Here is a 23,347-nt window from a genome sequence, read left to right as displayed (position 1 = left end):
CCTCCGCTTCACCCAAAGACATCAGTGAATTTGAGATGTGAGGCCCCAGACTGTGCTCACAAATGTAGGTACCTGGACTTAATCTTCACTTGCAATTCTAATGGCTGCTCAGAGGCAGCAATTTTTCTTCAAGCAGAAAAGGGAAACGCAATCGCAATTACAATGAAGGAAAATGAGCCTGACCTGTGTATCACAGTAAATAAATCTTCAGTTGTGCGAGAAGCTACAAACACGTCATCATCGTCCTCCGCAATCCACTCGGCTGTTTTATCACTGATTAAACTTTTCTCTTCGGCACTCGGTTCCACAGACCTCCCTAGGCAGAAGAACCAAAAGGAATGACTTTGACCATGATAGCTAGGACAAAACACACGCAATTTCATTATTTCACTCGGTACTCAAAGCAATTCTGGATGGACAGCTGGGAGGAGCCTTTCGATGTCTCCATTTTCCAAGGAGGAACATGAAGTTCAAAACGTTAATGATTTACCCCCAGGCTGTTCAGTGCCCACATGGGGAAGACTGGTCAAGATCCCTGTTCTCGTGTGTGCTTTTCATTAAAACAGGTGGTCGGAGCAGGTTTTCTTGTTTTTTGTTTTTGTTTTTAAATTAGTGCTGGGGATGGAACTCAGGACATTGCAGATACTAGATAAGCTCTCTGCCACTGAGCTATATTCCCCAGCCCCCCTTGTTGTAAATACATAATTAAAAAACTCAAGATACTGAGAGCAGGGTAAAGCAATTATCCTCACCCAGTGGGGGGCGGGGGATGGGACCTGTTTGAATCGGAGGGAGCCTGAGGAGTCGGAGGAAGCATATTTGAAAATAACCGTGGGTTTGACGTGCTCACTTGCTTTCGGCACAGTGATTAACTTACACTGAAAGTCTAAATCAGCTTAAAGAAGGTCATGAGATTTTGATGTTCAGTATTAAGGGTTTAAAAATGATGGGAAAGACACCATTGAGCCTTGAGGGCATTAATAAAAATAAGCAAGTCACAAAGAAAGACAAATCTCTGATTCCGCTCAGCATCCAGAGCAGTTAAATCTATAGGCCTGTAAAGCAGAACTGTGGGCAGCAGGGCAGCAGGGGAGGAGGGAGGAAAGGGAGAGTTGTTTCAAGGGAATAGACCTTCATTTTTAAGATAAAAGACATCTGGAGATCAATGTTCTTAACTGCTAACGAACTGCATAGCTAAAAATGGCTGAAATTAAGCCAGGGGTGGTGACACACATCTACAACCCCAGCACTTGAGAGGCCGAGGTAGAATTGTGACTCCCAGGCCAAGCTTCACTGAGATACAGTGAAACTGTGTCTCAAAAAAGGAGCAGTTAGAGCCAGGAAGGTGGCTCAGTTCATAAAACATCTGCTATGCAAGCATGAAGACCTGAGTTCAGATCCCTGACCCTCATGTAAAAGCCAGATACCACCGTGTATGTCTATGATCCTAGTGATCCAGATCTGGGCCTGTGGAGACAGGTGGATGCCCAGAATTTGCTGGCCAGCCAGTCTAGCCAATAAATAAGCTTTGGGTTCTTCTGTAAGAGACTGTGTCTCAAAAAAAAATAAGGTAAGGAGTGATAGCAGAAGGCACTCAATGCAACCTGGGCCCTCCCTCTTCCAAATGGTTAAAATTTAAGTGTTGTATCTTGCAATTAAAACAAAAACCTACAGAAACAACATCAACCAAAAGGAAGAATTATCAACTAGCCTAGTCTTATGGGGAGAGGAAGAGCTAGAATCAAATCATTTAAGGAAGACTGTGCCCTTTTTTCTGGAAGACGCTGAAAAAGGATTCAGGTGATAACACACACTTCCAAATCCTGCAAGCCTTTCAGGACACTTGAACTTGGTCTTATAGAGTACTGGAAGGCTTGAACTTGGTCTTATAGAGTACTGGAAGGCTTGAACTTGGTCTTATAGAGTACTGAGTCCTGTGCATTCGTCTAAGTTTAGTGTGGCTAAAGAAAATTACTATCTGGTGAGCTGGACTCCTAGGGCAGGGACTGCATGCCTGGCTTGGCAGATGGAGTCTGGAAGGTCCAATGTGCAAATGCAATGCCTGAGACAAGGGTAGATGCCCAGACTTAGCCTTGAAGATCTGGCCTGGGTCAGTCTTGATCCCTAGGGCCATAGGGCCAAGCAGCAGTTCCTTTTCAGAGTTAACCTAAACACTCTAGATGTTCCTCCTACTGATTTGGTCATACTGGGGCGTTTGCTTTTCACTCCACTCCAGCCTCACCCTCATCCCTCCTTGCAACTGAAGGGAAAAGCCAAAAGCCAGTACTTACCTGGAGAGGTGGCCTCTTTTTCTCTGTCAATGTGAAGAGTCGAAGTCACTCTTTTACCAGGTGACTTCTGGTCATCACCAGTGGAGGGACACTTGGCATCTTCCTCCAGGGTGATGATGGGGCTGAAAGGCAGCCTTGGTTCTGCCATGCAGGCATCCATTTGAGCTACAGGGGAGGTGAGAGGCAGGTAGAGCACACTGGGCTTTTTTGGTACCGGAGGTGGAATCTTGGTCATCTTTTTCTCAGCTTCTTCCTGGCTCTGGAGGCTGATTCTTTCAGGCAGGGCTCTCACCTTGGGGTCCCCGTCTTCTACACTGGCCTGGGGAGGTTGCTGTGTTCCTGAGAAGAAAGCACCAGAGGAACTGGCAAGAGGTGAGAAGACAAGGCTGGAGGCCGCTGTTGATTCCCCAGGGCTCCTCCCAACGGGGAAGCTGGGTGACTTTGGTTTCCGCAACACTGTGTAGCTGTCTTGGGGGAGCTGCTTCATGTGTGGAATAGAGCTCCTGGGTGTCATGGCCATAGTAGGAGAAGTTAGTGGGTACTCCCCAGGGAGAGAGGACGGCCTGTGGACCAAACTTGGAGGCCTTCGGGCCAGTGGAGGTTTCTCGGCTATGGGAGGTTTCACTTTTCTCTCTGGCAAGGTGAAGACTTCTTCTGCTCCAGGTTCTTCTGTATAATCTGGGCTCTCAATGTCATCTTCCGGCTCAGACTTGCTGACTGACCTCAGGCGAACAGAACGGAGGTCAGACTGAGTAACCATGGGCATGATCGGTTGGTTTGGACTAGTTTTCTGTACTAGTTTGGCTCCAAAATTGGTGTCAGAGTGATAGCGGCTCACCTTGGTTTTACTTCGGATGGAGATACTCATCCCCGACAGATCCAGGGTGGTTGAAGAGGTCAATGGTAGGTCAAATGATAACCGTGACTTGCAGATTTTCTCCATTGGTGATGTTGGGGGCAGTGATGACTTCCTTTCTGGTACCACTGGACGAACTCGGACGCTAGTGCTTGGAGGAGGTAAGTGGCCCAGGGTCAAGGACATGGAGACAGTAGGTGTGGGTGTCTCTGACTGGCTGGAGTAACCACTGGAAGGAGACATCAGTCCAGTGGGCCTCCCAGGGGAGGCTACTTCCCTGGCTTCCACCTCAATGGAGAGCTGGGAGGGTGTTGTCGCTCTGGAGGTGGAAGGGGAGGCCAGAGACTCTGAGCTTCCCTGAACTTGAGTACACTCAATGACTGTGGTGCCAGTGGCAGTGCTGGAGCTGGACAAGGATTGGTAGGTGTCACCAGACTTCCAGTCAGTAAGATACCAGTGGTGAGAGAACTGCGTACCTTCTGGATCTTTGAACGTTGGCACAGCTGGGTGACCTTGAGCATCTGGGTGAGGTGGGTGGTGCCCTTGGTGTTCCAAGGAAAGGCAAAGGCTCCTGGGCCTCTGGTCCTTGGGCAGTACCAGTTCGCCTTCTGGTGGGACGGCTGGCTCGTCTTTGACGAGTGAGACACTTCGCATGGGTGGAGAGGGCTTCTTTTTGGCCTTCTTGAGTGAAATACTTTTGGATCTTTGCCTTCTGTGCCGTGCCTCCTGCTCAGTGCTGAGGGCCGCAATGTTGTCAGTACTGTTACTGCCCTCGGAGCTTGTACTGGCATAAGGCAGGATGCGGGCCTCATTGACCTTCTGTTCTTCGTCATAGTCCACTGAGGTAACACCCGAGTCTGTGGGTACAGACAGTGACCGCTCCCGGAACCTGTTGGTCCCACCTGGGCCTGTTTCCAGCCTTGAGGCACCACGGGGAAGAAGGCCAATCTTGGGAGGTCTTTCTGGTATCTGTCTTCGTAGAGTGGGATGCTCAGAGTAGCTGGGTAGCCCAGGGCATCCTGCTGGATTATCACGGGTGACAAAGAGTGTGGCCGCTTCCTTAGGAACCAGAGGTGGGAGTGTGTTCAGAGGGACCCAAGAATTCCCCGAGGAAGGGTTTTTTCCATTTTCACTGACTTGATTGCCTTGGTTGCTGGCACTTGGGGTCATGTATGTGAAAGCATCTCCCTTCCAGGAAGCGGAGAACGTTGACTCTGTTGGTCCATTGCAAGAACTGGGGACACTGTACACCACTGCCATGCTCTCCATGCTGGGAGGGTCTGGGCCACTGCGTGCCTGGTGAGTGTCTCCAGGCTCACTAGAAGAGTGTCTCAGTCCTGGCGAGGTGAGACTTGGGAACCGAGCTTCTTGCCCAACAGCAACTCTTCCCTGAACAACTTGTGGAGCTGGGTGGCCAGGCCTGATGTCTGACGTGGCAGAGTGGGCCAGGCTGCCTGTGGGGCTGCTGCTGTGACCTGGGGATGGAAAATACACGTTAGTGGTACAGCAAAGGATCCCCCATCAGCTGTTTTATGACAAGAACATTAACTTTGTGCCAAGCACCATTTGCCAACCGCTTTGTCAGAATTCCTTGGTTCTTTTCACAGATGAGGATGCTGGGGGAAGTTGGGTTCTTGCCCATCACCACACAGTGAGTCACAGGGTACCCTTGAATTGGCCAGATGGCTGCCAAAGGCTTTCCAGCTTTGATGACTCTTTTCAGAGTAGAAGTGTCACATAGGAATACCTTGGGTTTCCCCCATACTTTCTCCCTGGACTCATAAAACAAGCAGACCTCAGGGTTTATCAGTCCTGAAGTGAGAAAAAAGTTTCTAAACTGACTAAAGATCACAGCACCAGGTGGCTCACAGCCCCAGCAGTGAATCTGGAGTTTGCCAGAATGCTGTATTTCCAGCATCTGTCACTTTTTACCTTTGAACATAAAAGACTTAGGATAACTCACAGATGTGACCACACCATTCAGATGTTCCAGTCTCCAAAAGTGTTCTTACAATCACAGCTATGACTGTTATAACATTACTCTTATTACTACTTTACCGATATGATAATTCAGAATAGCCAGCATTTGTTGAATGGTGACTAGATCCCAGGCACATGATAGGCAGACTATACAAATAACTTTAGTTCCTTGTATTGTAACAGTGACTTGTAGTCAACACAAGATGACGAGTTGGGGATGACTCCCCACATTTACCTATTTGCCAAAATTTGGCATATATGTTAACATTTTTTTTCTGAGACAAGACCTCATTATTAGTCCTTGGCTGGCCTAGAACTCATGGAGACCAAGCTGGCCTTAAACTGGAGACAATCCTTCTGCCTCTGCTACTGAGTACTGGGATTAAAGGTGTGTACTTCATACCTAAATTACATTCCATTTGTAATGGCAAACAATAATGGATTTTTTGTTCAGGATTTATTACCCAAACTCAATCACTAGTCTCGACAAAAGCCCTTGGTTACCATTTAATTACCACATTGGTTTTCTCAGAATATTCAAAGTCCCTCTCCCCAGAATTATTCCAGTACCCTACTGCCACAATGCCATTTGCATGACAGGAGTAGTGGGAAGGGTGGGGGAAAGGGTTCGAGGGGATCAACTGTATTGGGGTCACCTTGGTCTCGCTGAGAAAAGTTAGAGAATCCAATAATGGTCCGCCTCCGCCTCAGGGTGGACTTGGGGTTCACGGCTGTCTCTGTGTTAAACAACGAGTGTCGAAAACTTGCATGTCTATCAAACTGCTGCCCTGTAGTCAAAATAAAGACACTTGGATGCATCCTGGTTTCTGTTTACAGTACAGTGGAAGCTGGACTGCGGTAGAGAGAAGGAAGATGGCAGTAGCAATGAACATGAGTAGCATCCAGGCAGGTGACACTTCTTCCCCATCCCTCCCAATTTGGTGCTGGGTACACACACTTGGTTTACCTGTACGTCTTGGGTTTACTGGGGCAGTGCCTTTTCAACTCTGGCTCCATAATGAAATAAATTGGGTAGCTTTTGAAATTCCATGACCTCTAACTCCAGAACATTCAACTTTCTGGGCAGAGGGCCTAGGCAGAAGCTTTGCTTAGGAGTCCTTGGGTGGTTTTTCAGATACACAGGAAGGGGTGAGCATCACAGCTTGTGAAGTGGGAATGATGGGTGGAGGTTAGATGGCATTTGGTTGTGATCATTAAAGTTTCTCCTCTGGTGCTGGGGATAACATCTAGAGCTTTCTATATTCAAGGCAAATACTCTACCACTAGGTGCACTCTGGACTCCTGGACACTGCTTTTGTGAGTCCAGTCTAGACTTGATCTTATCACCCTGCCTCTGCTTCTACAGTGATGTGATTACAAGTATGGTCTGTCATGCCTAGACTGACTATGCTCTTCTTTCTAGGTCTTCACAGGGTCTAGGTGAAGATGGTATCTTCTACTGACTCCAACATTTAAGAAGCAGCCTGATAGGTCTGTCCTACAGCCACCTGGCCACATACTACCAAAACTGACGGTTTGTATTGACTGAGTCTTATCTAATTCTCTTAAAGTGCTAGGTTAGCCTTTAGTTCTAGAATTTGTTGGGGCAAAGTCAGGGTGAGGTGGTCCATGGGGCTAGACAGGCAATTCCACACCATGTCTCTCACTAGACAGCTGGTTGAACAGACCTTCTCCTCCCAGCCACACCACTGTAGCCCCTTCCCAGCAAAAGGCTCCACAGGAGAAACTCAAGAACAGCCTGCAAGTGAGATAGCCATTTAGACAGAGCACATCGATGCTGCTTCGTGAGTCTCGCATCATTGCTTGGCAAAATTCCCTAGGTCATGAGCTCTACTTCCCGCCCCTCTTTTTCAAGATGACTCTGGGAGGCAGTGGATGAACCCATACCCAAGAAGCATGACCGCACAGAGCCAGAGAGCTGTCCTCATTGCTTTCACCAACTTGTCCCAACACAGTAGGGGTCATACTAACTTCCAGTATGATTACTGAGGTCTTGCCTTCCTAAGGCCCCAAGTCTTGTTTCCTGACACCTTACAGCCGCTGGAGTGAGAGACAGGAGTTCCATGTGCCCCTAACCTAGAGACTGAGACAGTGCTGTCAACTGGGCAATGCAGAATCCCCTAGGAGATGTGCCTCTAGGTGTACCTGTGGGGATGGACTTGATTAACTCAAATGAGAAAATCCAACCTAACTGTGGATGAGGCCACTCCTTGGGTAGGGGATCCTGGACCCTACAGATGGAAAAAGGGAACCGAGCAGCAGCAAGTGTTCACTGGTTTTTGCCTCATGCCTGTGGACCCAACGTGATCAGCTACTTTCAAGCTCCAGCTGCCTTTGATGAACTAACTGTACCTTGAGTCCAGAGTATATACTCTTTTTCTGGTAGTTCCTTCTGTCAGAATCTATTATCATAGCAATAGGAAAAGAAACTAAGATAAATGCAAACATTTTTCTCACTACTCTCAAAGTCATTCTGGGCCCCCTTTTGGTCTTTCTGTCTTTTCCCTGTGCCCTTTGTGTCCCCTTCCCTTCATATGCTACATTTAATCCACATGTACTCTGATTCCTCTCTCCCTCTGTCTATTATCTGTATATTCCAGACCCAGCTTTGGGCTTATAACATTATCTTTACCCGAAACAAACAAAATTAACAAACTTTGTTTCCATTTGAACTCAAAAGAACAGCCAAGTTCAACAAAAACATTTGGCACATTCTGTAAAGAAACCTTTGTTCGACATCACATGGTCTCGGTTATATTGGCAGTACACATTAGGGGAAGGTGACAGAAGAGCAGCCACAGGCCCCTCATCCGAAAGTCTCCACTCCCTGGGGAGTCATGACCTGGACAGTGCAGGGTGAGCCAGTAGCAGACAGAGTGGCCCTCCCTCCCTAGCACCCAGTGCATTTGGAGAGGATGGGCCATTTGCATGAAGGTAAGCAGACAGGCGGCGCTCAGCAACTCTACCGGAGGTGTTGATTGGCACAAGGTCAGACTGTATGGAGCAGGACTGAAGCCAGCGCTTCTCCTTTAGGATGGGTAGAGGGAAGGGGCGATTCCAGGCAATTTGCTTGTCGGCAGTACACAGGCTCAGGCAGGCCTCCGGGGCCCTCACACCCTGGGTCGTGGTCTCATCTTCGCTCAGCTGCCATTTTGCAGGCTGTTGGGAGAGAGGGTGATGGAAAGGGTGTGCTTCTGAGTAGTGAGGAGCTGGTGCCCATAGGATGGCTGCTTAGGCAGAATGATTGGAGGCGTCCTCTTGAAGGCAGGAAAGCATGTATAGGCTGCCTGGCTAGGCACCTGCTGGGCAGGACCCTTCCCAGTGGAGCCTCGCAGCAGCCCTGCTAGTGAGCAGTGACGAACAGCAGCTTCCAAGGGGTCACAGAAACAGTTCAAGAGCCCCTGTCGGTGGGTGCACGCTGGCTCTCCCAGGTTGGGGCAGAGGCAACTCACCATCAATACAAACTCCAGACGCTTGGCAGACTGGGGCCTTGGGCTGGGAGTAGGCTCAGGGGCCTCATCGGAAGAGCGGAAGGTCTGCCCCAGAAGTCTGGCCTCCGAATACTGTTCCTCATATTCTTCTGAAAAATAGCATAGTGGAGACACACTCTAGGGGGCCTCAGCCAAGCGCCAGGCTGAGGGAGGACCATGAGCCAGTCTCCTGCACTAAGCTGCCCAGCCTGACTCGATTGCTCCTTTGAGCTATTTTCTGACCATTGGATTCAGAATGGAAAAGGGCTTGGTTTTCAGGACCACTGGGGTAGAGGAGGAAAGCAAGCTGTGCTGCTTTCTCTTAGTGGTCTCCACCTTAAGTGCTCAACCAGGAGCCAGCACTCAGGATGTAGACATCCTTTGCTAAAGTTCCATTCTCTGGGGGCTCTGCAGCTCTTCAGATGTCCTGCTGCACTACCCAGGGGCAGTGTGCATGAGCCAGGAAGAGAACTACACTGAGAAGTCCAGTCTGGAACCCTGCCTTGGATTGCAAGAACTTAGGTTTGCTTTATTTTCTTTGAGACAAAGTTTAGCATGTAGCTCAGGCTGGCCTCAGAACTCAAGATCCTCCTGCCTCAGTCTCTTGAGTGCTGGAATTACATACAGGCTTGTGCCACCATACCTGGCCACAAGAATTCATACCTGATGTTTTCTAGATCTGGCTCCACTGTGGGTGGGGGCAGGTCTAGGGAGGCGAAAATAAGGAAACTGAAGGTAGTGGCGTGGAAGACAGCAACATTCACAAACACACGAAGTGTGTGTAAGATTTGAATGGGCTTGATCAAAGCCATGGCTGAGATGAAACGCAGAAAGTCAAGAGCTCAGAACAAACACTGTGTGCCTCAGAATCTGGTACTGAGGCCTGCCCTCAGGGCTGAGTACCTGCAGGAGCGTCTCTACTCTATGCTCAGACTCCCTCTTCAGAAGCCCTTCCAGGCGCTATTCAGTCTCCTGTAAGACCCCCAAAGAGCACTCCTCCCTTTGAACTGTGGCCCCTGGGCAAGTCCGTTTCTTTGTCTGGAGGAGGAGTGTGCATCTCTCTGAGTTTCTGCTTACTGGTCCTAATTCTGCCTGTGCTAAACTAGCACATTCACGCCCCTCCCCCCTCTCGCCTGGTAGCTCTTCCTTGTTGGACACAGGGCTCATGGTTATCCCTTAGCATCTTGCAGAGTTGCATCCCAGTCGGGAGGCCGATCAGATGTTTTTTATTCTGCACTGGGATTACTATATGCTGGCATGGAGAAATAAGAACTGATAAAACATTTTGTATATTTAGTATCTATTAGGCACTTCCTGTGGGATTCAGCCCTGTGTCTAGTGTTTCTGAAAAACTCAAGTAGTAAGAGAAACTCAAAGGTAGCAAGAGATGGCTTTTTTTTTTTTTTTTTTTTTTTTGGTGGTGCTGGACATAGAATCTTGGGCCTTGCACATGATGCCACTAAGCTACATCCTCAGCTTGGGGATGTGATTATATGGAGGACTTCATTGTGGCTGGGAGGTTATTACAAGAGTAGAGTGTGTAGAGTCCAGGTGAGGAGACCCCTTTGTTTTCTGGTGCCAGACTTTCAAGGCATGGGTGATGATATAACAGGAGGGCTGGAAGGAATGTGGGTCCCCAGTGAGGCTCTCCCATTTCCTTCTCTGTGAATTGCTTGTCCACTACCCTGTCTTGGCCTGTATCCTTGTCTTCCTTTATGGACTACTGAATCAAAAAGGGAGAGAAAGAGAGAGCAACAGCCCTGGAAACCAGAATCTTAGCATCATCTGTTTGGAAGGTGAAAGGAGAGATGGTTTGGAACTGTTTTTTTTCTTTTGCTGCTCCCTGTTTCTTCTTTGCCTCCCTCCTGCTGCGCAGCCGCCTCTAGGCAGCCCCCCGCCCTCGCAGTACCTTGCAACAGGCTCTGGAGATTGAGCTGCGCCTCGCGAAGCAGTTCCTCTACACTCGGGGGCCTGCCCGAGGAGAGGAACACGTTCACTGGCTGTCGCCATGACGACCTCGAGTGGGCAGTCGCTGTCGCATTTTCCCGACCCGAGTTAGCTGCAGCTAGGGAAGGAGAGAGTGAGTGAGAGCGCAGCCGCGGGAGCCAGTGGGCTCCCTCAGTTCCCGAAGGCCCGCCCCTGCGGGGGGCGCGCGTGGCTGAGCTTAAAAGGCGAGGGATCGCTGTCTGCAAGATTTTTCCTCGACAGATCCTGCCGCAGTCCCTTCCCTCCTACTCTGCCTGCTTCTGTTGGCGTCACCTCTGCCAGCTTCTCTTCGGTTTCCTGCGCCTGCCGCCTTCAGGTCCCGAGCTGCTGCCTGCCTTCTCCGACCCCTGCCACGAGGTAACGCGTCCCGGACCGAGCCCCTGTGGGTGTGGCCCGGGATCGCTTGCGCCCGGTCGCCCTGTCGCCGCACTTTGGTTTCCTCCCACGCCCACCTCCGCATTTCGGCCTCCTCCCGCAGCCCCTATAACTCCCTACCCCCCAAGTGCCCGGCACTCAAAGCCCTGGGAACTTATCACAATGTCAGAGGCGGCGGGAAATCTCAATAGCCTCCGCTTGGCGAATGTGGCCCTGAGAGAGGAGTTAAATGCCCTTCGAGGAGAGAATGTCCAACTGGGCCTGCAGCTCGGAAGAGCCTTGGCCGAGGTTAATTCCTTGCGGGGCAATGTCTCAAGCTATGTCCGCTGGCCAGTGCCCATAGTGCCGGTCCTTGCCGAGGAGAACTTTGAGTTTCTGCTCAATGAGACCGATCCCACTCCCGAGGAGGAGGAGGAGGAGGAAGAGGAGGAGGAGGAGGTGCCTTTCCTGTGCTGGCCTCCTCCACGCACAGATCCCGAGTACGTCTCAGATGATCTTTTGATTAATGTGGTCCAGGACTATACCAACCCTGACGGGTCCAGTGACCCTCCTCTGTCACCCAGCTTGTCCCAGCCAGAGCTGCACTCCCCCATGTCAAAGGAGCCAACCGTAGAGTTCCTTCTGCCACCTCTGGAGAGGCCAGACATAGAACCCTTTTCAGGCGACCCAGTCTACCTGGCTGAATTTCTGATGCAGCTAGAGACTTTCATAGCAGATCACGAGGAACACTTCCCTGGGGGAGCAGATCGGGTGGCCTTTCTGATCTCCTTTTTCACAGGGGAAGCGAGAGAATGGGCTATCTCAGTCACCCAGGAAGGCAGCTCCTTGCATGCCAACTTCCCGCGCTTCCTGGATGAAATCCGTAAGGAATTCTGCGGTCCCATCCCCTCACGCGTGGCTAAAAAGGCCATACGCAAGCTCAAGCAGGGAAACTGTACCCTGGGCAGCTATGCAGATGCTTTTCAGTTTTTGGCCCAGTTCTTGTCTTGGGATGATTGTCGCCTCCAAAACCAATTTCTCAAAGGCTTGTCAGAGTTTTTCCGAAAGGAACTCCTATGGTCAACTGAAATGGCAGACCTGGATGAGCTGATTCTGGAGTGTATTGAGATTGAAAGGAAAGTGCGTGTTCCCAAGCCAGCTTCACTCCCTGCGGTTCAAAATAGCTGCTGCCCTTTTACACTGATCTCTAACGAGGATGAGAACGAAGGTGTGGCGTTCTACAGTGAAAATGAGGGTGACAGTGAGGAGGCAGGCGGGCACGAGCTTTATCTAAAGGACCACAGGAAGCACATGAAGGCTTTCCCAGAAGAGATGAGGGACGAAGAGGAGGACATGAGGAAGGAGGAAGAAGAGATGGAGGATGAAGAAGATGAGGATGAGGATTATGAAGATGAGGAGGAGGATGAAGACGAGGAGGAGGATGAGGATGAGGAAGAGGAGGAGGAGGAGGAAGACAAGGAGGAGGAAATGATGAAGAATGAGGATAGTGATGAAAATAAATATGAAGAAGATGATGAAGTTATAGTTAGGGTCCTGGATTCAGAACAGGAGCAAGAGCGGGAGGAGATAGAGCATGAGCATGTGTATGTGCATGAGCACATCCATGCACACATGCATGCACTTGCTGCCCACCACCATGGCCTACATGGAGAGCTGATGGTGATGGACGAACCTGTCCTTGTTGACACTTCAACCCAGACCATTAGCTCTGCAATAGGCTACCATGCTGAAAACTACCTGGGTGTGTCACCGCCCATTATGCCTTCTGGCAGACAGAGGAACCAGAATCGAGTCCCACTTCTGGAGGGCCTTCCAGGCACCAATTCTTCCTTCTACAGCTCACCACCACTGATTCGCCATGCAGGCCGCTTGGGGCATCGCCAGATGCGAAGGCGTCCCTCAGTGCTCTTCTGCCTCTCTCCTAGGCAGGGGGGGCACCGTGCCACTCAAGGTCGCATTCGAGTGTGAATACTGAGGTGAGTTGGTCACGGGGAACACACCCTTCCACTGCTTCCCTTGCCTCTGCTATTGCTGCTGTACGTGCCCCATCTACTGACCAGTCCGTACGAAAGCTCAAGACTGGAAGGAGCGAAAGAAGAACTGCAGAATTCCAGGTAGTTTTGCAACTACAACCAGAGAGTGAAATGTGCCCAACTTGGGCCATCCAGGAAAGGAGAGGTCAGTATTCACAGTCCTCTTGGCATGTACTCTCTTCAGTCCTTGCACAAGTTGCAAAGCAAGTCTCTATTCTTGGAAATGGCACTGGTCACTTTTGTCTTCTCTAGTTGTCCCCAATCTTCGCCTCTCCTGTGCTCTTTGCCTTGTGTTCTACAGTGTTATCCTGACTTTACCCAATGCCTGAGTGATCTGCCCCATTCAGTGATCTAAAGGCATTAGATGTAAACTCTTAATGCCACTGAGGCCACTTATTAGACAACGAGCAGGATGACACCAAGAAATATATACTTGCCATATTCCAGCAGAAGGCCCTGAAAGGGGACCCTACATCCAGCGCAGTGAGAATATGCAAAGCCACACATGCAACGGACAGCTGGACTGAGATTTACTCTCTTTGGCCAATGATGGCAAATGGACTTCACTTTGAGTGCTGGGGTTTACCTTCCCTCAGACTCCCGCCTCAATATCCTTAACCAGACTTTGGCTACTTCTGCCTTCACGTTGCCTAGAGGACTGGTATCAGGGGAGGGGGAAGCAGAGGTGGCAGCAGCAGCAGCAGCACAGTCCAGTTTGACATCCTAAGGAGTGACTCTTGCTCTAAGAACAGGGCCCTCTTCTTCCTGCTAGGCTCTGGACTGCAGCCCCGGCCAGAGGCCTATGAGGAGACTGTGTCCTCAAGGTTGTAGAGGTGGCCTTGCTGACTTACTCTTTAAGCCCCTCTGACTCTAAGGAGTACTCAGTTCTGAAAGGAGAAAACAGGGCGGCTCTGCAGAAGCTGGCCTTACTGCAGTGCTGTTGCCCAACACCCCCATGGCTCTCACATGAGGGGCAAATCTCTCCCAGGCTTGTTGTTGAACTTCAGTTAACCACTGTGGCTTAAGGGGTGACTGCCTCCTACACACTCCAGGGGCTTCTTGGGCACAAATTCAGGTGCCCCTAGTAAGAGACCTGCAGTTCACTTTTGGATCCACAAAATACTGCTTCTGCAGTGGAAAGTACGCATGTATTATGCCAGTTCTGGCCACAAAATGGCAGTCTGGTTCACTGCTGGCCCACCTTGTTCCTGGGCATTGAACTTGTTGCACAGTGCCTAGCGGTTGGGCAAAGTGGAGCCCAAGTGACTGTGGTCAGCAGAAAGAAAACAGTAAATGTGTACCTTCCTCACTGGAGTCTGAAGATGAGAACCCAGCCCTAGAATTTGAACTTAAGACCAGAAGAAGGAACTTGAAGAAGAGGAGTCCTAGACAGACCTAGTCCTCAGACTGGTTTACGGTGAGATCTCTATTCATCAGAAAGAGGTAAGGGGCCTTTTCACTTAGCACTTTGATTTCTAACCTTGGAGATCAGTAATTGGGTTCCTATAACCTGCTGCTACCTTTCACAGTGGTTCTCCCAAAGAGAAAAGTTAATGTATAGTCATTATGGAAAATTTGGGAAGTAGAGAACGCTGTAAGGACAAAATAGTTCCCTCACAATCATTCACAATCTCACCACATAGAGGCAGCATTTGTTTCTTTCTTTCTAGTGGGTTTTCTCAAAGGTGAGGTCATCCAGCTGGAGGGCCGGCAGCAGGACTGAAATGGCTGTCATCTGTGTGACGCAGCATCATTTTGCCTTCCTGAATCAGTCGTTAGACATTTTAGTTGCTTGGTTTCCCCATCCCCACCAGGGCAGGAGTGAAAAAGAACCATGTGAAGACTTTGTTTTGTGTCTGTTTTTCAGCTTTTTTCCTCAATCGAGAATTCCAGAAGGGAAAACTCTATTCTTCGAAGCTATGGACCCCGTCTGTTGATGTCAACATGCTGCTCACGCTGCCTGTCCTTGTGGAGAAGTGCAAAAAGCAGGTGTCTTGTACTTCAAATTCCAGAGACCCCCTTGGCAATGCTTTGCCTGGCTCCATGGTGCTTCTTACTCTGAATGCCTGTAGCCTCAGCCAGGGAGATGGAGCACACATGAGCAGTAAACTGGTCTGTGGGCCTCTGGGGGCAGAGGGGCTTTGAACTTCCTTTGACCTTTTCCCTTCTTTCCCAGTTCTTCAATATTTGTTGTGATGTGACAGCTACAGGAGCTATCCGAAACTCTGAGTGCCTCCTTGGGTTGTGGGGGGTGGGGGTGGGGGTGGGGTGGGATAGGGGTGGGGGTGGGGATGCATGCAGGGTACAACAAGAGTGCTCCAAAGACACTCGGAAGCTCCAGTGAAACAAATGTGTTCCTGTTATTACTGTTACTGTTGTATTACTGTGCTGTGAAGAGAAGTTCTTCTGTATGCTAAAGCTTTCTCTCCTCAATAAAAAAGCATAAAGGGTGTGTAAAGATTGTGTCTGTCTGTGTTACTGAACAGGGACGGGGACCTAAGGCGCTTACTTCTCAGTCACCTTAGCTCATCTGTGCTAGCCTGAAGCCTTGAGGTCCAGCAACAGGAAGCAGTTCTTGGGAGGAGTGAAGGCAGGCAGGGTGGGGAAAGGGTCCTTCCATTTTGGGACACTAGATGGTGCTATGGGACTCCAGTGAACGAGCTGGAACCAAATTCCCAGAGCAGGCCGAGCAGGGTCAGCAAGACCTCCCTGCTTTTTATAGAGTGTAGAGTAAAAAAGAACTGCACCCCATTCCTGGACTTGCTTAGCTTTCTCAGACATGAGTGAAAACATTTTCCCCCGTTGACCCGTCCTCCTTGTGAGTGCTAGGCTAGGCACTGAGGATCTGCCATTATCCTTCATCCTGACAACATTCTGGGCAGCAGGTTATTTATTAGTCTCACCCTCTTTAAGATAAGGACAGATGCAGACTTACAATCCACTGTCATATAGGCCACAGTAAATGGCTTCTTTACAGTTCTGTAGTTGGTAGTCAGCTCCCAGAACTGCTCCTCTCTGCCCCGACTCGTCGGTCCTACTGTCTAACAAGGCAGGCCTGTCTCCTGATCCTGCCCGGCTCTGCATCCTCACAGTAACAGTCCTAGTAACTTGAGAGGAAGAAAGGGAGGAGAACCACTTTCCCCAACATTTCAATGCTATAATCCAGCCAGGTAATGTCTCCTTTTATATCTGAGGAACCCAGATCTCAGGAATCTTGGGTCCAATTGGGGCGGGGGTACTCCGGGTCAAGTGGGCTGTATTTGGGGCTCTGAAGGAGAAAGACAGGTAGTGGTTGTGTTTTGCAGAGAAACACAGCAAGGCTGGCCCAGTGGCAGTGCTGAGCACGACGCTGATTGTCCGTTCTGGGGAAGGACAGGGCCTGCACAGGCTGCAAGCTGTCCCAGTGAGCAGTGGGCCTCCTTCTAGGCTTTTAGGGGGGGTCAGCCTTGGGATTTCTCATGATGCTGCAGGCAGGGGTAATTGGGGTCAGCTTTTGTAAGGACTAAAGAGAGCAGGTGAAGGACAGGAGGAAAAAGGAAGAACTGTGCGCCAGCACTGCGGGCTTCCAGGCCTGTTATCGAGCCCTTCCTCTCTGTGGCCACACCCTCTTTGCTTGTTCAGTTGCATCCATAGAACCAGCTAAGTAGCCCAATGACACAATGGCAGATCAGCAGCGGCAGTTTGGTGCTGAAAAGGCAGGTGCATAACTAAGCCTCTGCATGGAGAACTAAGAGGAGCTGCTAAGGATACCTGTAGATGTCAAGATGCTTCAAAGACGAGAGGATGGCAACCTCGAAAGTGAAAAGGCAACCAGGGTTTAGGAAAACAGAACGACTGCCCCCCCTCCCCCATGCCTCAGGAGAGCCTGAGCGTGGGAGATGTGGCTTGAGGAAGCAGGAAGCACATTGAAGACAACACTGCTTTTCTGGGTTGCTGCTGCCACCCAAAGGTAGACAGGCCCCACCTGGGATCTTGGGCACCCAACCTAGGGGAACCGTGCACCTCACAGCAGCCGTTTTGCCAAGAATAAGGAAGTGCCTGAATCGAAGACAGGAAGGGGGAGGGGTAGAAAGATGAGAAGATGAGGAGGGTTCCCAAATCCTTCTTCCTAAGAGATGGCATGAAACAGAGGATTCTGCTGCCTATGATATTGGCTCGACTGTCCTTTTGTTTCCTTATTCTGTCCTTTAAATGATCAACAGTGTGATACCAGAACCTGTGCTCATAATCTCTATCTATGCTACCCCGAGAGTCAATCTTCATGCTTCCTAGTTCTGAAATGTTTCCTAGACAATTCTAATGCCAGTCTAGTTGTGGCGACTAAATAGCCCAGATGATATTTCCTGGCCAGTTTCTTATAAGCCTTCCCTAAAGCAGGCACCAGGCCAGAGAAACGGTTCTAATATTTAGTACACAATTGAGATATCTGTGGAACAATGAGTGCCTAGCATATACATAGTCTGGGAGAAGCCAACCCCTCCATGACACCTGCCTCAGATTCTAAGATGGATGGACAGTCCATAGGTGGGTGTGGACATTTGTCTTGAAGAAGTTGGGTCTACTGATGTGCAGACTGTGTCGTCCATGGTCAAAATTAGCTTATGGGGCTCAGGAAGGGATAATGAGGGCTCCTCCTGGGGAAAAGCACCCAAAGAATGAGGTGAGAGACTACCCCTACACAAGGACCTCCAGTGAGTGCATCCTGCATCTTGTCCAGACTAGGCCGGCTAATTCTCCCCAGGGACCCTGGGCAGAAACACAAAGCCCAGAGTTCTCAAGTTGCCTTGGTAACAGGGAGATCTACTTGGAAGAAAACAGTTTCTTAAAGGCTTAGAGGGGTGGATATTTCCTTTGACAGTAAGCAGGCCCTGGCCTGCTCCCTGCAACCCCCTTCCCTTCCTGCCTGCCACATGAAGATGTAGAATAGGGGCCCCTTACCTCAGCAGCCCTCCTAATGGGGGATGTGGGTAGGGTGGGTACTGGGACATGGGGCTCCCCGATGTTAATGTGAGAAAGGTTAAAATGAAATGTGTGAAGTGCCATGGCTTAAGGAGGAGCTTATTTCACAGGACCCACACACAGCTGAGACAAGGAGGGCCAGTTCCCCTGCAATTCCTGTCTTTCTTCCCACTTACTGCACATAAATGAACCTGGCTGAGGTGTGGAATAGGCCAGACAATCTAGCCGGCCCAGACCCCCTAGCCTCTCAGTTCAGTTCTCCTCATCTCTCCCCTAGACTGTTGCTGTAGTTCCTTGCTGGTCTAACCTCTACTATCTTCCACTAATCAACCCATTTTCTATGTATCTGGGGTGGTGTTAACAAGCGTGTTTGCATGCATGTATGCACGGACACATGTGCTGCTCTGAACTTACAAATCTCGTTGTCAATGGCTCTCCTGAAGAGGAAGGCTCCTGGATCTGATTGGGACATTCTTCTCTATCTGATCAAAAGATAGCCATGCCCACTCATTTGCCCAGCTACATTCCTTTCTTTTTCTAGCCTGTCCTATCTCCAGACAAGTTGAATCATTTCCTTCTTCTCCTTACACACCACACCCTTTCATGCTTCTGGGTCTTTGAACATCCCATCCGTCTCTCTTGAAAACTCAAACATGCAGGGTGCAATGACATGAGCCTTAATTATTCGGGAGGTGGAAGCTGGAGGATTGTATGAGCTGAGAAGTTCAAGACCAACCTGCACACTATAATGAGAACCTTCTGAAGGAGGAGGGAAGGAAAGGAAAAGAGGAAAGGGAAAAGGAAAGGGGGACTCAGAAAAAGGAAAAGGAGAAAGAGGCGGGATTCACACGCTTGGCTCCAGTCTACTGGCAATCTGCTCAGCTCCAAGATTACTTCCTTCTTGAAAATGCCTCTGTCCCCAAACAGCCCTGCCCTTCGAAGCCCCTCCTTGCCCCATACTCCTGGCCCCATTGAACCATAAGTCTAGAACAAGGAAGGATGTTCTGGTTTGCAATATGAGCTCACTGCTGCAGGATCTGTGCAATGTGAGAACGCGGACTTCCCCCATGGAATATGGATGCTGCATTAGTAGCAGCCTTTGGAAGGAGAACTGGTCCCTTAGACCTGGCTGGTGCTGTGCATATGGAGCTAGGAGGTCCCCACAACAAAGCTTGAGGGGAAGCAATAGGAATTGCAGCCATCTAAGCAGGAGAGGGGACATTCTCAGACTTATGGTATTCCCTTTTGCTAACAGACTTCTGAAACAATGGGACCCAACGAACTAAAAATGTCCCAGGAATTGCATGCTGGCAGAAGGGAAAGGCTGAAGCCTTGATATTAGCCAGAGGAGGAACTTGCCTCCCAGGAAGAGTTCTGACAACTTATCAGACCAACCTGCAAGACAGAACAGAGCCCAGACTATAATGGGTCAGTGATTAGTTTCCACATCAGTAGCCCCGAATACAGACTTGGGAGTGAGTTACTGGGCCCCTTTACCTCTTCCTCTTCTCAATCTGGCCACACAGAAAAGCACTTTTATCTGGTTTATCATGGTTTTCATCATGACTTCTCTCTTTAGTTGGTATATTGAGGACAGGAGGCAAAGCCTGGCTCATTCAGACTGCCAAGGTGCTAGCTGTTCCCCTCTTTAGCTGAGCTCCTTGGCAATGCTCATCATCTCTCTGATGGCAGCGATGTCCCCTTCCTTTGTGAAGAGTCACTTCCACTGGGCTTAAGGCTTACACAGACCTTGAACTCAGCTTCTGCCATTCTTCCGACGCATGCCCTTGCCTTGATCACTGTGTTTCTCTATAATTGAATTTCCTTCTTCTAAAAACGGAGCTGATGGTAGAGCATATGAATTCACTGAGATGAACCAGCAACACTGAGAATAGCCAATGCCTAGTTAGCTAGAGTGACTATGAGTTCAAGCCCAAATGCTTTTCATTTATTAATTGCCACAATTTTCCTATGAGCAGGGCCACTAGCCCTGCTTTGGTAGATTAAGATGCGTGGCACAGAGGTGAAGCTGACACACACCATAACACTAGCATTCAGACAGGCAAAGTTTTATGGTTCAGAAATGAAGCCCATGAGATGGAGGCATGGTGACATACACCTATGATCCCAGAACTGAGGCAAGAGATGAAAAGTTATAGGCCAGATTTGGCTACCTAGTAAGACCATATCTCAAGAAAGACAAAAACAAAAGAATGATACTCAGTCAGGACCCAGGCATGCTCATGCCTTTAATCCAAGCACCTGGTAAATGGAGGCAGGAGGACTTCGACTTGAAGGCCAGCCTTGGCTACATAGTGAGACCTCCTCACCCATCTCCACAAACAGGCAAAAGCACAAAACACCAAAACAAAACAACAAAACTAGGCCCAAGGAGCAGAAGTAGTCTAAGATCTCAGGCAGGATGTTAATCTTTGGCAAGCGATGTGTGAACTCCTCTAGCATTTTCTGAGATACATTCTTCCTTGCCCGACATGCATAAAATATGATATGCACTATGACAAAGGAGATCAATCATACGAGATTGTCATATTTTTTTAAATCACTTTGTGGTCCAGTTCTATCACTAATAATAGATTAAACCACAAGACCTAATGGTAAGTCTAGAGATTAGAGGCTGGTGATTCCGAAGATGTAGCAACTGTAACATGATATGAAAATAGCTGTGACTCCTCTTGGTGAGAAAATCCAGACATGGCTAATGTTAGTGTGATTTGTTGCCTACATTCAGACTTCAAGAAATGCTAAAACTCTGTTCATGGTTAGTGGAGAAAAGATGAAATTATTTTTCTCCCGCCCTGCCCCCAAGTTCTCAGCTCTCCTAAGTTCTAACTGTAGACCTGCTAGAGATCCATGGAGTTCAAATTAAAGAGCCCAGCCAGAGGGCATCAGAGAAAAGACAATGGCTGCCCTGTCAGCTGTGGGGACAAGCTGCGGGCTGGCAGAGGGACAAGTGTGTGGTTTCTTTTTCAAGAACTGTTTACAGAAATCATGAAGTCTGGCAGCTCCCTCTTCCTCTTGGTCCTGAGTCAGCAGCCCGGGGTGGGGCTGAAGCTGTCACAGTGGGTTTAGGCTTCTTGTTCACCACACACCCATTTCAGAGAGCTAATTCTTTTTTTTTTTTTTCATTTCTCATTAAAGAGATGTTGGTGGGGTTTGCTCTGTTTTAAAATTGAGACCTGCTTGCAGGAAACACAGATGCCTCATTAGTCTGGAAATAATCTAGAAGTAGACATTTTATTGACTCTAACAATAAATGAATTATTAGAGTTCTGAACAAATAAATGATTTAACCACAGGACCTGGGTTAGGCTTGGGACATGCAGAGAATCAGCTCTTGCCCCACATCTCAAATGCCTTTTCCTGCCTTTCTGAGTCTCCACCTGTCATCCGAGTCCCTACCAACCAGGACAGCACAGTCCTGGGCACTGTGACCAAGGAGGCATATGGTCAGTATAGTAGGAGGCCTTCCTTGCTTCTGCTCCCATTCAGGACTCAACGTAGACAATGCCCCAGGCCTATCCACAATGCTTTGCCTGAGGGTCCCTGCTGGTCGGAACCTGATGCTTTCGGCTCTGTTCCAGGCCCTCATACTTACTTCGAAATGAGCCACTTTGGCTGAGGGCCATGTACTAAAAAGCTGCAGCTTAATTCCCACAGTGAGAGGTAAGACCATGACAACCCTGAGCGCCACAGTCACTGGTTACTAAAGACACTGGTTCAAAATAAATTTGCCTTAGTTGGCACAGGGAACAGAAATGTATGCTTTGGGGCTCTGGCTGAAAGCTACACATGGAGGAGACTTAGTTTCTTGCCTGTAAAGGACATTCATAGGCATTCTTAGATGTCCAAACACAGACGGAAGGAGGCCAAATGGGATTTCAAAAAATTTGTTTGGTTAGACTAACCAAGAAAGAGAGACAGAAGGCTCACACTGACTAAACCTCAGAAGTAAACACCGGGACATTATAATTGACCGTACAGAAGCAAAAGAATCCGAAAGATACTATGAATAGTTGTAAGCCAAAAGGACAACGTAGATGAAATGACTAAATTCCTAGAAAGACACAAACTGTCAGAAATGACTCAAGATGAGGCCAGCAAGATGGTCTAGCAGATAAAAGTGTTTGCTGTGCAAACTCGATGACCTGAGTTCTCTCCCTGGATCCCATGGAAGAAGGAGAGAACTGACTCTAGAAAAATCATTCTCTGATCTCTTCACATTGTGGTGGTTCAAACACGAATGACTCCCAGAGGCTCATATATTTGAATGCTTAGTCATCAGGAGTAGAACTGTTTGCAAAAATTACGAGTGATCCCGGAAGATCAACCACATGGCAGCTTATGTCCAGAGAATCTGATGCCCTCTTCTGGCCCTCATAAACATTGCATGCATGTTTGCACGCACAGATTTAGATACAGACAAATCAGTCATACACATAAATTACAAATGAATATATCTTTTAAAAAAATGAACAGATAAATAAAATATAGTATATACACAATAGAATTTTTTAAAAGATAAAAAGCCAGAAACACCTCAGTGGTAAAGTTTACCAATTATTTAAAGAAAAAGTAACACTAATTCTTTATAAACTCATTTGATATTGATGAGAATGTAACATTTTTCAGCTCGTTAGGCCAGTACTACTCTGACATTAACAGCAGCAACAAACAAGACAAGTACAGACCATCATCCCTGATCACTATACATGTAAAAATGTCAACAAAATATTAACACACCAAATCCAGTAATATAAAAGTAATCATGTGCCACTACCAAGTAGAATTTATCCTAGAAATGCGAGAATGTCTTAACATTTGAAAATCAACGAAACAAGTCACATTGATATAATGAAAAACAAAACCATGATCAATCTTAGCCCAAAAATGAATTACATATAAAAGTATTCAATATCCTTCAATGTTAAAAGCATGCAAACAAACTAAGAATAGACAAGAACATGTAAGAGAAACTCACAATAACACAACATGTAATGTGTGAAAACACTGGGTACATTCTCCCTAAGATCAGAAATAAGAGCGGGGTCTATTCCTTACTACTCTCATTCAACTTTATACTGGAATGTGGTGGCTTGAATGAGAAATTCTCCTCAGGGGCTCACATATATGAACACTTGGTCCCCAGCTGGTGATGGAAGTTATGGAACCTTTTGTGGATGGAGCTGTCCTGAAGGACGTGCCCCACTGGGGATGGGCTTTGAGGGTTTTATGGCCTCACCCCACTTTCTGTTCCAGCTGTTTGTTTCCTTTATGCAGATGAAATGTTGGTGTACATTGTGTGAAGGTGTGTCTCTGTGTATTTAACTGTTAATTCTGAACTAGCAGAGAGCTAAA

The 23,347-nt window shown here is 48.5% G+C and overlaps 2 protein-coding genes across 13 annotated transcripts in view; one reads left to right on the top strand and one right to left on the bottom strand.

The window, feature by feature from the left end:
* The window catches only part of Nhsl2 (NHS-like 2), a 239,526-nt gene that overhangs the window by 10,050 nt on the left and 206,129 nt on the right, over window positions 1-23,347 (bottom strand). For 4 of the 11 annotated variants that reach the window (NM_001447011.1, NM_001447012.1, XM_087599930.1 and 1 more), the window contains 3 exon segments: window positions 184-316; window positions 2,292-4,622; window positions 5,784-5,915. In NM_001447011.1, coding sequence (NP_001433940.1) covers window positions 184-316; window positions 2,292-4,622; window positions 5,784-5,915 — 2,596 coding nt within the window. 11 annotated transcript variants of the gene reach the window in all.
* Window positions 10,671-15,470, top strand: Rtl5 (retrotransposon Gag like 5). 2 transcript variants are annotated; one of them, NM_001401245.1, is made up of 2 exons: window positions 10,671-14,429; window positions 14,880-15,470. In NM_001401245.1, the coding sequence occupies exon 1, from the start codon at window positions 11,142-11,144 to the stop codon at window positions 12,945-12,947; it is 1,806 nt and encodes a 601-aa protein (NP_001388174.1). In that variant the 5' UTR covers window positions 10,671-11,141; the 3' UTR covers window positions 12,948-14,429; window positions 14,880-15,470. The 2 variants fall into 2 exon arrangements, with proteins under 2 accessions (NP_001388174.1, NP_001388173.1); NM_001401244.1 differs by having other exon boundaries at window positions 10,671-14,455.

This window comes from Rattus norvegicus, chromosome X (assembly GCF_021556685.1).
Source record: "Rattus norvegicus strain SHRSP/BbbUtx chromosome X, alternate assembly SHRSP_T2T, whole genome shotgun sequence".
Taxonomy (NCBI): Eukaryota; Metazoa; Chordata; class Mammalia; order Rodentia; family Muridae; genus Rattus; species Rattus norvegicus.
This window is presented reverse-complemented; position numbering and strand designations above follow the sequence as displayed.